The sequence below is a fragment of the Homalodisca vitripennis genome, chromosome 2 (assembly GCF_021130785.1).
Source record: "Homalodisca vitripennis isolate AUS2020 chromosome 2, UT_GWSS_2.1, whole genome shotgun sequence".
NCBI classification, from domain to species: Eukaryota; Metazoa; Arthropoda; class Insecta; order Hemiptera; family Cicadellidae; genus Homalodisca; species Homalodisca vitripennis.
In genome coordinates, this window is record NC_060208.1 from 132,066,362 (window position 1) to 132,081,375 (window position 15,014).

Genomic DNA, 15,014 nt, shown 5'->3' on the forward strand with positions numbered 1-15,014 from the left:
ATGGTTATTATTAAGTCCGTTGTTCTTGTTCTTTCTGTTATCTTTGTTAACTGATTCGTAGTACTTTCTAGTCGCCGTATTATTAGCATTTGTGGCTGAGTTGTCGGATATCTTCGTTGTGTAAGTATTTAAGTATTCAATGTCAGATTTAGTTGTAAGGCATTGCATTGACAGTTAAGCATCTTGTAGCATAGCTATTGTTATATCCAATTGTTTGTTTTACTCGTTAAGTTTTTTGCTGTTTTTTTTTCTTCTTAACATGTGCCATCAACTTGTTGTAAAGTGTACATTGGTGTATTGCCGTTGGAATGTAAATAAATAAATACATAAATAAATAAATGAAATAGTTGGGCAACTAGACGTCTTATAGCTTTCCCATTTGTATTTTGTTTATTTTACAACCTACCGTCAACATGACACTACCTGCTAGTCGCAGTCACTCCCCTATCAAGTGCTCTCCCATTAGGTGGTTCCCATTGGTCGTGGAAAGGGGTTAGGAGGGGCAAAGGGCGTGGGTAGTGGCGAGGAGGGGGTAGAAGGCGTGGCCTAGCCACCATTTCTGCTCTTCCGTTGGTCCAGCATAACTCCATAAGAGCTCATGTTGGGACCCAAGTGGCAGCTGTTCTACTCTTTTTAATAACGTACATATTTAATTCCAAAATCGTATGCACCAATTTAAAACTATAAAACAGAATTTACATTCATAAAATAGAATACAATTAGTCTGAATGAGTATAGTCATACAATTTTTAGCACACTGAATATACATATTATACATTTTAGTTCCATTAAAAACGCAGGAGGACATTTGTAAAAATTTAATTCAGGCATATTGGGATTGCCTTTTTTAAATATAAATTTGTCATAGTAAATGTTTTGTTTTCAATCATTATAGTTTATCTCATTCATAATGAAAATAAGAAAATATTTCGTTCCGCTTAGTTAAATACTGACTGGTAATATCAGAAAGTCTTTTCAGATAAATTCTTTATTTAAACCTTAATATGACATTCCCTTTGAGTCGGGAATCCTTTTGAGTATTTATTACTAACCAATAACGGTCGATGTAACAGAGTGTATCCTTCCTTATGTTGTAACGTTTTCTATTTTTATTGCTCCCTTTATTGAAACCTCTTCGGAACAACGAATTTATGTTACATACATTGAAAAAATCAATACATCATTTAGCTAGTTAATCTTAAACAACGACACAAAGCGTATTTTTGTTTCCCAATAATCAATACTCTTAAAAATTTGTAAACGAACAAAAAATAAAATGAAATCTTTCAATCGTCACATCATTACTGAAGAACATTGAAAATACGTGCTGTTCCGAAGAATTAACTGATGTTCAGAAATTAAACTTCTCTTAGGTTTAATATTTCCTAAACACATTCAGTTTTGTGTTAAGGAAAATTGTATACAATTATCAATCTACCTTACGTAGTATAGGTAGGAATGTAAATGTTTCACATGAACCCTTCAGTAGAGGAAATTGCTGCTTCAATTCAAAGGTCAGCATGAATATATTTTATGTGTTAAGAATGGAGAAATTGGATTTGTACGTAACTTGATAACTTGATCTAGAAGAAATTTAAGAGCCTTCCCATGCTGTGTATATCTATGCTCTATTATTTTTAACTGAAAAACATTGAAAGAGATTGGCCACATAGATGGGCTTAGAACATAATTCATTATTTTGTATAAATATATAAATTATTTTATGTTTTTCAATTAGAACGTACATATACTCTCTTTATTTATAAGACGTTTGTCTGAGCTTGATTCATTTGGTGCATTTTGTAAACTAAACTAACGATGATGAATCAACAGAAAAGTACTAAGATTTCCGATCACGTACAGGTCACAACTTGATGTCCCTTCGTTACTCCATCCCTTACTTTGCATTTTATAGCGGGATGTTTCATTCCTTTTCTTAACAACTGTCTCTCTTAAATAATTTATAAACAACGAATCATAAAACTTTTTCTCAGAACGTTGAATTTCTTTCAACCCACTATCATATCATGGAAGAATATATTAGTTCTGAGAAATTAAGTGATAAAATAACTAATACACGGCACAATCTTTTATTTTCCAGACTGTAAACTTTGAAAAAATGACTTAAAATAGATTTGAAACGTCCCTCAATTCAAATTGTCTTATTTAAATAGTTACCTCTTTATTTTAAAAATTAATTTTTATTATAACGTAATTGGCTTAGTTTTAACAGAACGTCCGATTCTGGTAACGAAACAAAAATTCTATTTCCCATAATAATAAACACATTTCAATTGGATTATGGTATTTATAATCTTGATTAGGAATTTAAATTTTATAAAAAAATTATTAGATTAAATAACATGCAACTTTAACTATAAAATTGTTTTTGCGCATGGTTATCATAACATCTCAATAGCAAACTTTTTCAAGCAGCATTCAAATTTCACTAAAAAGGCCTGTGGGAATCAAACTTAGGCAATTTAACTTTTATATTTTTTAAATTAAATAAAAAAGTTTCAATTTCTTTCCATAATATTCATTTTTGCTACATCAGTATAGATAACTTGAATTATACAAATCATCACAAGATCAAAGTTACATTTTGTAAACAGTGTTGAACCTAACACCCATATGAACTAGATGGGTCTTGTTCTTACCGTTGCGAAAGAATATATTTGTTACGTTTTTTTCATAATATTAGTGATTATTAATATGAACATATCATACGTATAGTTTAGTGTCTAAGGGAGAAAGTGTATAATTTTTTCATAATCATTTTCAAACAGGTCTTAAAAACAAGCAATACTTGTCTGTTATACAAAACGTTTACTTGTTTGAAACTTTACGCATACAATATATTTTAATCAACGATCTCACATTAACAATAGCAAACTATAAATTTACATTAAAGTGTGCTACGGTGGAAATTTGAGATTTATTTATAAAAAATCATAAACTTGCAGATTTTTCAGGCTGCTCAAATGTAAGGTGGAATATTTTCTAATAGCACATTGAATGGCAGTCAAAAGACGGAGCGAATTGGGCAGAAAACAATCGACTTAAAGCAACAATGCAGATGTGTATTGTGGCAAGCCATTGCACAAAGAAGGGTAAATAACAATAGAACCCGTGCGGGAACTGGGGATGAATGTAAACACAGGCCCGTTCATCTCTACTTCCACAAGCATAGCGTGATATACGGATATGAATATTTCTTTTCTTTGATTAGTTTTCTATGTGTTCTCCTTTTAGGAAACTAGCGCGCCGCTTTGCACAATCCTCTTTCGAGAGAGATTCCTTTTTGTTACTTGATTTTCTTCACTTCACTCAACTTCATTCAAGGTCTACACCGTCCATTAATACTGATGTTTACTGAGAATGTCAAGGCTTGATCTAAACTCATACCAATACTGGTTGACCACTATTGCACTATTTTATGTCATATAGTAGTATTTCAGTGGAAAAAGATATTGCACCGTTTGGAATTGGAATTTTAGTTTCACTAAATATAATTTTTGTTTTTTGCATTAAAAAATACTTGTTAGAGCCTTATACATAGATGGAGTTACAGGATTCCACATACCTCAGCTCTATTTCTCCCTCCACTTGCGTAGCAAATTTAACGTCTTTGTACTGCTACTGTAAATATGTGTTAAGATAAAAACTACTAAATAATATTAGCGTAAGCAAGTTAAGTAGTATATTCTATAGTTTTCCACTTTTTCTGAATATTTCAAACAATGGAAGAATAAAACCATGGATACCGTTTGTTTATTGTTCGAAAAGTTTATATAAGACGGGTTTTTTTAGAGTCACATTTTAAAAACATAATGGATTTGACCAAGGTGGCGTTCAAAGGATTCATCCCACTTCAGTGCTCTCCTCGCTCCTCCGGTGGATGAGGGAATTTGTCACCTTTATTCTCTTTTTCTCATAAAATCAACTAAAATTCTAATAAAATATAGTTTAAATTTGACTTGGTCAAACCTAAAAAGCTTTCAAAATGTAATTCTAAAGAAACCATGTTATCTTATATTACATCTTAGACATTTTCGATTTTTTTAACGGTGTCCGTACTTTTAATTTTTTCAAATATTCATAATACGTGAAAACTATAAAATATCCTTCTTTAGTTGGCGTTTTTTAAACTGAAACATCTGCGACAAGAGAATACAACGGTCAAGTCCACTAAGGCGCGCTAAAAGAGCGAGGCAATAGAACCAAAGTGCCCGAAATGTTTAACTCCAGCTGTGTACAAATTATATTTTTAATCGAGACAAGAAAAACTATTTGCGATACGTACAACATCCGGATAATGCAACGTTTTTTAACAAGATCTTCCAATATAACTTTGAATACACGAAAAACTTTGGGAAGACCATTAATAAACTAAAAAAACACACATATATATCTCCACACTCACCGTTATATTCAAATGTTCAAAAGGTTATTTGGTTTTTATGTTATAACTTGAAATTAATACTGCACAATAATATTACCTATTATTGTGAATGCATTTATTATTAAATTGATGAAAGTTTAAAAGACAAATAGCTAGATATGCACTTCCATGGATAACTTCATTGTGAATGACAACACTCGGAGTCAGCTGTCACAGCTGTAAAGCGGCTCTGGGAGCTGTTAAAAATTATAAAAGTTCTCGTTAGTAATTGTCTTCATCGTGAGCCTAAAGATGGTCTGCATAGAAACTGGATTTAAAAGACTGCACTATAATGAAGCTCTTTACCAATGGTTCTTCTTTCACACAATGCCACGCAAAACAGACTCTTTTCAAATTTACGTATATTCTCTACTGTTAAAAGTCTTATTGGGTGTCGTTACCTATTCTTCTATTGTTAATTTCTAGTCTATTGTCCTTTTGTTTCAGAATTTCAGATTGTATATGGAGAACCTTTTTGAATACCGTATAATTTTCAAATACTCCCAACTCCTCAAAGTATTTACTAAATTATATCAAACATAAACTGTTCTAATGAAGTTACTGGAAGATTAAATAATTGTAATACGATTAAGTTATTGGAATTGTTTGGTACCATACAGCTGTACTAATCTTTTGTGTCTAACCTTCTTAGGACTCTGTAATATTACTTTGAGTAATCAATTTCGTCTTCAATTTCCAATTTATATTTTTCTTCCAATTAATCTTGTATAGTTTTATTGCCTGTTTATAACATTTCTTTCTCTTGTATAACAACTTTTACAGTCATAGAACTCGTTTTACTTGAAAACTTTCGAAAGGATTCTCACCATATGTTCGTGGTATTCTTTTATCTTTTTATTCTTGGAGCAGTTTCACTAGTCAGATCCCCACGTTCCATTTATATGTTAACTGTTCTGCTAACAATAACAAAGCTAACAAAAACTTACTCACTATACACATAATATTTGTTATCTTATAATAATATGAACCATGACTAATATTTTTATCGGTTGCCACTCATTGGCAAAAATGTATTTTTAAAGCTCGTAAGTTTATTATTTTCACTGTTCCAGGCAAAGCTCTTATAAGACCTGTTCAATGTTCATTATACTAGTTTTTTCTACTTTCAGTAATTAAATGAACTGTGGATTAGCTCACTCATGTAACTATTATATCATCACACAGTATTAAAACAGATAAGTATGTACACATTGTAACTATCACCTTCTGAGATGTGTCTCCTTCTGCAATAACTCCTAGTTTCTAATCTTTAAACAAATTTACTTTCTGTTTCAGACGTTCTGCGTGGTGTCTAAACGGTTCCGAAAGAACTACATCCACCGGTTCACGGCCACCAGTTCCTTCTTCCTGTTCTCACCCTGGAACACGATCCGCCGCACCTGCATCTTCCTGTCCACCAATCAGTACTTCGACTATGTCGTCATGGCCACCATCCTGCTCAACTGCGTCTTCCTTGCCAAGACCGACCCAGTCGAAGAGGCCGAGTAAGTAGGCTATTCAATACTGCCATTTATGAAAGTATTGACTGTATATCTTTCACGCAACTTGTTTGTTACACAAGTGACAAATTGTTTAATACATTCTATTTAATTGTGTCTCGCCTATAATTTTGAATTTCCACAGTTTCAAAGCCTTGTAAAATACTAACAATTTCAAGTAATAAAGTTGTAAATTGTGATTAAGTTGAAATGGATAATATTTATTTGTACTCAAAATGTTCAATGCTCTTGAAATTTTTGTCAAATTTAAACAAATTTAGTTTTTAAATATCTGTTTGTGAAGTCTTTATTAATTCAACAATAATACTTTTGACAGTAAAACCAACAAGCGTTCGATTTGAGGGAATAGCTTTCGCAAGCACAACTGATCGTCGTATTCTATACATACACAAATAAATTATTTTATGCAAGAACGTTGATGTTAAGTGTGCGTGGAGATTGTTATAACAGGTGTATGGACCACTTCCATCTAACAATAGGCAAGCCAATTATTACACATCGGCTTCAGGATGGTCAACCATTGGCCGATGTTGGGGTGTTATATGAGTTGAGCATTCCTAAACAAACAGTGACCAAAAGGTACACAGTTTACCAACTCCGTGTAAACAGTCAGTAGAGAGATTGATGCAACACAAGTTTGTAGCCCTGTTTGTTGTTGGACCAGCCACAAAATGAACAGACAGACGCCGCACCACCCTAAAGGTGAATGGTCGCTCTCCCACCTTCACTTCCCACACCCCCACCGATCGGATTTCAATCATACCCTATATAAAAAGCAACAACTCTCGAGACAGTGCTAATGCTTTATTGTCTTTATTATAACGTCAATATTTTCACGAAGTTCTTCGAAAAATGGGAGTGTCTTTTTAATTTCTGATAAGTTTGAACACTCTTAAGGGGATTTTCTAATAAATAACTCGACCTAACAAAGCTTTCATGTCACTCGTATATCCTTCAGATAAATTATAGACACCTTGTTATGCGTTTTTATGTTTGTATTAAGTTTCCATTTGTCATGATCAAGCTGTGGCAAATGTGTTCTAATTCAAAACATTAGTCCGCTTTTCGAATCCAATTTAGTTATGAATGCATGTTGTACATCTGCATAGAATAACATATTTACTGCAGAGGTCAGCTGCAAAGTCACGCGAAATGGCGCACGATGTTTCAGCACTGCATGACCTACATCAGGTCATTTCAGAGACAACTCCTAATCGTTGAGTGACAGTTACATGAATATAGAAATAAGAAATAATTTTATCACAAAGAGGTGCTTATGTTTAACAATATCACAAAATTATTACTAGGAGCAATGCAGTAATGTGTTCAATTTATTAAAACGGACTAAACAAATTAAACATAAAAAATTGCTAAGATGTTTCCAGTTGCAGCAATCGCTTATAACAAAATTTTTATGTTATTTTTTATGTTTATTACAAAGTATGGAAACAACGTGATACGCTTTACATGAATTATATTACAGAAAACAAACATCACCTTCAACAAAAACAACTTTTTTTGTACTTGCATCTTTTCAACATATTTTCGTTATTGTGAGAAAACATTTCATAAATCTGAGAGATCATATTTTATTTATTTTATTTTATTTTATTTATTTATTTTATTTATTGTATCAACGGTTACACCATTTCCATTCAATAACAAATTATAGACTCAAGAATACTTGACTACTACTTATTAATTATATTATATCAATGAGAATTTACCAAGATAGTCTAAATAAGTGACAGATACATTGATAAGAATATCAAAAACGACTAAAATCCATAACAATAACGAGTAAATTAAATAGTAACAAAAAGCAACTAACAATTGGACATAAATTACGATCAGTTTTAGGAGAACTTTCCCACATTTGAATTTCTGTATGTGGAACTTTAAAGGCGCCACCAAGCACTTTATTCTGCTCCGAACTAATCCAATTAGTAAAGAAGTTCCACACAGGACCAAACAATTTCACTTAATTTTGTGACCCTATAAAGGCGCCACCTATCACTTCTCACCATATACACTGCTCAACCAATTTACTTATGTTGTTACACTAACAGAAAAAAGCATCAAATTTAACAATGTATAAATAAATAAGTTAGAAACAATAACAATAACAATAATAATAATAATAACAATAATAATGATATTTTAACAATAATAAATAGATAAAAATTCAATAAATTGATGTGTGTGATAAATTTAACAGTGATAAAAATAAATAAGTTAACAACAATATAAATAATTTAAACAATAACATAACATATGACAATATTTAATAATAACTATATAAGCAACAACAATATATATATTGTATGATGATTAAGTTGTCCAAGACCCTACAGAGTAAATTTTGAATTAAAATCCGTAACCTTTGTACGTTACAAACACGGTTTCTCACAAAATATTGTTTACACAAATAAGAATACGTACAGGAATGGTTGCTTCCCTCCAAACAGACCTTGAAATTAAATTATGAGATATAAATACAAAATCCCAACATATGTGTTATTTTTCAAGCAATATCGTAATTAATTTGCCTTTCCTGATACCTAATCTGCTAAGTTATTTAAAATCTTAATATTAAACGAAAATAAACTATATTATGAGTATCTGGAATCGATTTCTTACAATTATTTAATAAATAATATTTATATAAAATATTAGCTCGATAAATTTTAATTTTTCAGATTCACATACTTATCAGATCTTAACAATAACTATAACAAAATTGTCCTTATTAAGATGCTGCATAATATAAATTTGTAACATTTGAGTAGAGGAAAGATAATCCCGACAATTAAGACTTTACAACAAATATTTATCAATATTTGAACCCTGTAGACCTGTTCTGCAGCATTACCACTATACAAACTTGGATCGAATATCTCTCAAGATACTCATGATAGTAAATTTAGTTATATTTTGTAAACTCAGATATTGGTAGGCCACTGAAATCTATTTCAATCGTAGTAGAACAATAATAATGACAGATTATGTATTGTTTGCAGCAATAATATTATATGGAGAGTGAGAAGGTCGAAGAATACGCCTGTAACCCTATAATGAACAAGATAAATTAAATCGTAATATCCACGAAAACCCCTGCTTTCAAAAAGTATTCTATTACCTTTTTTTATATTTTCCACTATTTTATTTTCATCTTGGGTTATTTTCTAGCATGACTAAATCTTTCACTTAATTTATCGTTTTATCACGTATCCAGAACTATTTTCTACTACGTGGTTTTCTGTTTTCCCCAATATCACAGCTAATCTACGTTTAGAAGTCAAAGGAATGTGTATTTCCGGTCCTTTTTACTTAGTGACTTAAACAATGTATAGTAAATTTGTTCCCACCTCTCAAGTGTTTTTCTGTTTTCATATGAAGTATTGTAGCGTGCCTGATTTAAGCGATCTAGAAGAAAAATGTTTTCCAAAGCTTTTCCTTCAATACCTCTATTACTTTCAAAGATTTGGTCTTCTTCACTTCTAGGAGCATCACACCTACTATCATTGTGTATTCTCCTGTCCACCAATACCGTAATTTAAATAAATTCATTATTTATACATAACTTCCGGACACATTTCTTCTGGAATAAGTAGATAAAAGCAGTAAAAACTATGATCGGTACTATTAATATATTTGAGACAACACCAATGAACATTGAACGTCCCACGTTGAACCATTGCAGTGATGAAAGTACCCATTGCAACACCATCAAACAGAGTGAGTTGTGAAATGTCTGTATACAAATTGTCATTTGCCTTGGGATGTTCCATTTCCGCCAACTCGTGCTATGAACCAGCACAACTGACATAGTTACATTCAATTACGTTTCATGTGTTTAATGCACGCCGTACGTTAACACACACAGTAGTAGATTTTACATAATGCAGTACCTTAACTTATGTACAACATTTTACATTTAAATTAGTCACCATTGTTTAAATTTTATGTTTTTAATTTTTAACCTTCTTTTTTATATATTATGAAGGATTTGGTATGAAAAGGACTGTATTTATACCTAAAACAGTAGTTATTTGTCATTACATTAAACTCGTATGTTTAACTATTTGAAAAATGAAACTTCTTATATGGACTAATTATATGGACTTCATTTTCATAATTTTGTAGTAACTATCACGCAATAAGAATTTATTTTAAATTTTTATTCATATAAAGTATATGAATACTTTTAATAAATAAGAAAGACGTTATGTTAGTCTGAAATTCAACTCAACTTGTATGTTTTATTATGTTAAATATTTAAATAATCCTGCACACATTTCCAAAATTTTATTTCTAGTCCTGTGTTCTTATTTTTTATCATAAAGTTTTAATGGTATTAATATTATCTAAACTTTTGTTCTGTTTAGACAGAAGGATTGTTATAAGTTGTTTGGTAATTGAACTAGAATAGGGAATGAGAGATCAGGAGGCTGAAGTATGTCCAATTCTTGTCTTTGAAATAGGTTTTGATATTTGCGATGAACAGATGCCGACTTTTCCAACTGATATAAGCGGAAGAGGTGTATCACTTATGCTCAGACAAACCGAAATTGTTTTGTTATTATGAGAAAAATTGTTTTTGAAGTTCATCATTAATAATACAAATTTATACATACATATTATATATATATATGTATATATAGGATGTAAATAAGCCCTGATACGCCTGGATATATTCCAAACGGTTTGAGATATCGATTTAAAATCATAAATATATATAATACATGAGTAAATACTTACAAAAATCTCCTATTTCAATCATTAAAACAATTTGATTAATAATAGTAAAAGTTTGATCATTCAGAGTAAAAATATTTGTATTTGAAGAGAGTTGTATCTTTACAATTATGGTGGTGTCACACCTGACTAGATTGGAGCTCTCTTCCAAAACCGTAATGACATAACCCTTTCATGAGTGGTCCGCGCGTAGTACTTGAGGGTCCTTCACACAATCACCCTTCCTTCCAATGTGACGACAGACATTGATTCAAAACTTCACAGCTCAGAATTGTATATGCAGGACTTTGTTGTTGTAATCTGTAAAATAAAAAATTAGGAGTATACAGATTTTTATTATTTTAAATATCATTTACATTCACTTTATTTTTTCAAAATGAATTAATGATCTTGTTTCTAAGTGTAAAACTTTTTGGATACAATTCTCAGCTAAATGTAGAATATAATTAGGACGAATTTAATAATTGGGATGGAAATAAAATGTATGTGGAGATTTATCGATGGAGAAAATTATGTAGTACTTCAATGCACTGGTAAGAGATACTGACAAAACTCATCGGTTGATACATCGTTTCCTCTCGCTCTTGGAATCGCTTTCGAATTTCTTAAGAGAATGTCTATTACGTAATATGAATGATACTTCGAATCTTTTTATAAAGGTGACCAAGATATAAATGCGTGAACTCACTCGGCTGAATTAAAGGCGTTTCGTAATTTCAGTTTAATTAGTATAGCCAACCAGCACGACCAAAGCTATATGATCTTATTCTCCTCAAAGACATGTGTAGCTTGTTCTCCACCCTAATCATAGGACTGCCATATTAAAATTGTATTGGAGGTTAAAACCTCACCCACCTGTATTGAACATTTCTGCGAGCCTTTGTTTCAATAGCTGTTCGTATAGTTTACTTGCTAGGTTCTGAGTACAGAGCTGTCTGTATTAAGAAACAGCTTATTAAAGTTATTAGAGGTTCCTTGTTTTGTTGATAAAGGCTTTGGACCTTCCATCGAGTATTTAAGTTGCCGGCTAAGCAGAGCTGTAAATCTTCTCTATTGTTTAGAGTTCGCACCCTGTAGCAACATTCCAATCTAAGCAAATTCAGCAACCCAGAATCCTACTTGGAAAGGGGTTCAAACCCATGGCATAACCATCTATTTTCCTCCAGCTTCCATATTTTCCGATGCAGCTTCCGAAGTACCATCAGATTCTCTGCACCCCTATTGTTAAAGTTTTTATTTCGAGTTGATTGGTTTCCCCTTTAAAAGCTGCTCCTGCTGCTCATGCTTTTTACGTTTAAAATATGCTACAAACTGTTAACTACCCTAATCAAATTCACTTATTTAACTTCTTGGCTTGTAAATTTAAAAATACCAACAGATTTTAATTATATATTTGGTGTATGGAGACATACACCAATAGCTCCTGTTGCTAAGGTCGAACCTCCTCCGACACTCCTAAATCCGCCTAGTACTGTCGTTGGAGTATGAATATATAGCCATGAGTGATTGGTTATGAAACGCTACTTTCAGCGTAGCAGAGGTAACCTATCGAAGTAAATTTCACTCCAGCAGCTGTCACAAACTTAGGCCTGAAGTTCAAATTCGAGAGCTGTTTCCCAACACCACAACCCAGAGTGGAAACGGAGGATCCAAAATCTATAGTAAAGTAGCTGAACTCATACTGAGAGCATATCTCATAGCCAAGCATTAGGATACCTGAAGTTTGATTCACCTCCGTGTTTTAAATGAGGGTACTTATCTTATTTTCCATTACCTACTTTATAGACCTAACTCAGTAGAACTTAACACGAAAGTAATTAAAAGAGATAAATTAGAGAGAAAGAAATTATGATTAATTATGATAATTTTTATTGTATTAAAATTTAATTGATGGATTATAAAATTTATGGGTCATTTTTCAATTTATTTCGAAGGATCTGAATTTAAGCAGTTGTGCAACAATGTATATATCCACAGCAGTTTTTAAATTTATTATTTCCCCAGGATTTTGCCCTCATATCCCGACTATATCTAAACAAATTGATTTTTTTCTGGATGGATGTATGTAGGTAAATTTATTTTGTTAGTCCCATGCCTCAAAATAATATAAATAATTAAATCAGTTTATAGTTAATAAAAATTTTGCCAATCCAAACTGCAATAAAAAACGTTCGCTGTAGGCATTACGTTTCAAAACATTTACAGCCGTTATTGTGAAATAACGATTTTCATACGAACCCAAGAATGAAACACAGGATCATATTTTTTAGGCATAATAATCATTTGAAATATTCATTGTAAACTACTTGTAAAATCACAACTAATATTTTTTTTATTTAGAAAATATATATAATATATATATATATATATATATTAAACTTAAAATATATATTTGTTCAAAATTCGTAACGAGATCATTTATAAATTATTACAAACTTGCAAACATCAATGTGAACTTTATCCGATAATGGCCAAGTGACATTAGGAGCAAACTGATTTGTTACCCACAAATCAAGTTTAATGGTCGGGTAACCAATATCTTCATCAAATGGACGAATTAATGTCATCACTAGTGCGATTTACCGTTTCAAACGCCAATTCATTCATTAAATAATATGATAGTTTGTTAGTTGTTAGTTATTCACGAATGTTTTGGTATTTAGATTATTCAACAAGTCATTTTGTAACTATCTAAGGCTGCTAAAATAGATACGGTTTATAAATTTATCTAATCTATAAAATTATTATTTAATACTGGAAATACTGGAAATATCGTTATTCTGGTTTTAAACAACACAAAGAATATAATTGTTGGACCAATGAGATCATGTTCGTCTACAGATACACAATCTCTCATATTAGCATGAATGAGCCGTCATATATAGATTTATGTTATAAGAAATCTTAAAATTTACAATATGAAATTTATAATCTATGCAGACTTAGTGTAAAATTCGTCCGATATACAAAACATATGTGACCTTTCATTTATAATAATGCGTTATTGTAATAATGTTTTTTTTATCTCGTTAATGACAGGCATAGCAACACAGCAGTCCTACTAATGTCAACATGTAAATATAACGTATGCTCATAAATAAGGTGTATTAGAATGTCAACGGATGATTTAGAAACGATACATAAATGTAAAATTATAAAACTATATCAATTCTTTTTCACTATAGGAAGCCTAGGCAACTTTTAGCTTAAGTATTTACGTAATATTTTAGTAGAAATAACAATTAAACAAATTAATACGTAATAGAGACCTTACCATCACTTCTATGAATGCACATGCGACCAGTGTGTACTAAAATGTATTTTCATAACATATAATATAATGGTAATGTAAATATATGTGGTATATGAACACTATCCTATAGTATAAAACACCATTAATGAAGCCATATGATAATATTCATATGACGCTTGTTAATTTACTTACTGTATCATAACATTGATTGAATTTTCAAACATATATACACATCGTCAAAATCAAATTCAAGTGTCTAATAAAGTTTTTCTTGTGAACTCTCTTTATTTGGTGAACTACATCGCAATTGCGAAAAGTAGCATCTTCGCTTATACTCAAGAAATAATGTTTCAATGTTCATGAAGGTAGGTAATAAGCTAGTGGGTAAATTTAAAACTGTATTTTTCAAAACAAATTGTTAACTCTCTTAACAAACAATAAAATTGTGAAACAAATGACGGTAGTTAGTTCTACGAAACAGACAGGGCCAATTCAATAAAAAGCCGTGATAGCTGCAATAACATTGGAGATTGTCCACACTTCCTCCAATTCGCACTCACCCCTGTATCTGCTTCGATCACTGCTTTTACAATCCACATTACAACACATTTCCTGTGTCCGGATGATATCTCATCTCTTCCCAAATGTATTAACTTAAAATATCCCATAATTTCAATGTACTCCGTCATGATATTACTTCTACTATTATTTTATTTACATTTTTATTCTGTTGGCAACGTAAATGTAAACTAAAAAAAGGGTATGTACATTTATATAAGACATGAACAACGCGATGGGTGACGGTTATCACAATACTGTTGCCCACGGCAGCTCTGGTCGTGATTTCCTCAAGCAATTGTCGCAAACCCACAAAAATCAGCGTTGTAGGCTAACTTTCGCCAAATGATCTTACCGTACGGATAAGACGATACGAGTAACCTCAACCTTATGCATCAATGACTCTAAATGGTTTGTTACTCTGGTAAGATTGTTTTAGGTTTCTATTAATTTGAAGGTGGTGCAAATTATTTTTGGGTTG

The 15,014-nt window shown here is 31.4% G+C and overlaps 1 protein-coding gene across 1 annotated transcript in view; it reads left to right on the forward strand.

Annotated features, from left to right (window-relative positions):
* Nucleotides 1-15,014, forward strand: part of LOC124354746 (sodium channel protein 60E-like) — a 748,213-nt gene that overhangs the window by 553,427 nt on the left and 179,772 nt on the right. The window contains exon 3 of the mRNA XM_046805417.1: nucleotides 5,741-5,949. Coding sequence (XP_046661373.1) covers nucleotides 5,741-5,949 — 209 coding nt within the window. The remainder of the gene's footprint in view (nucleotides 1-5,740; nucleotides 5,950-15,014) is intronic.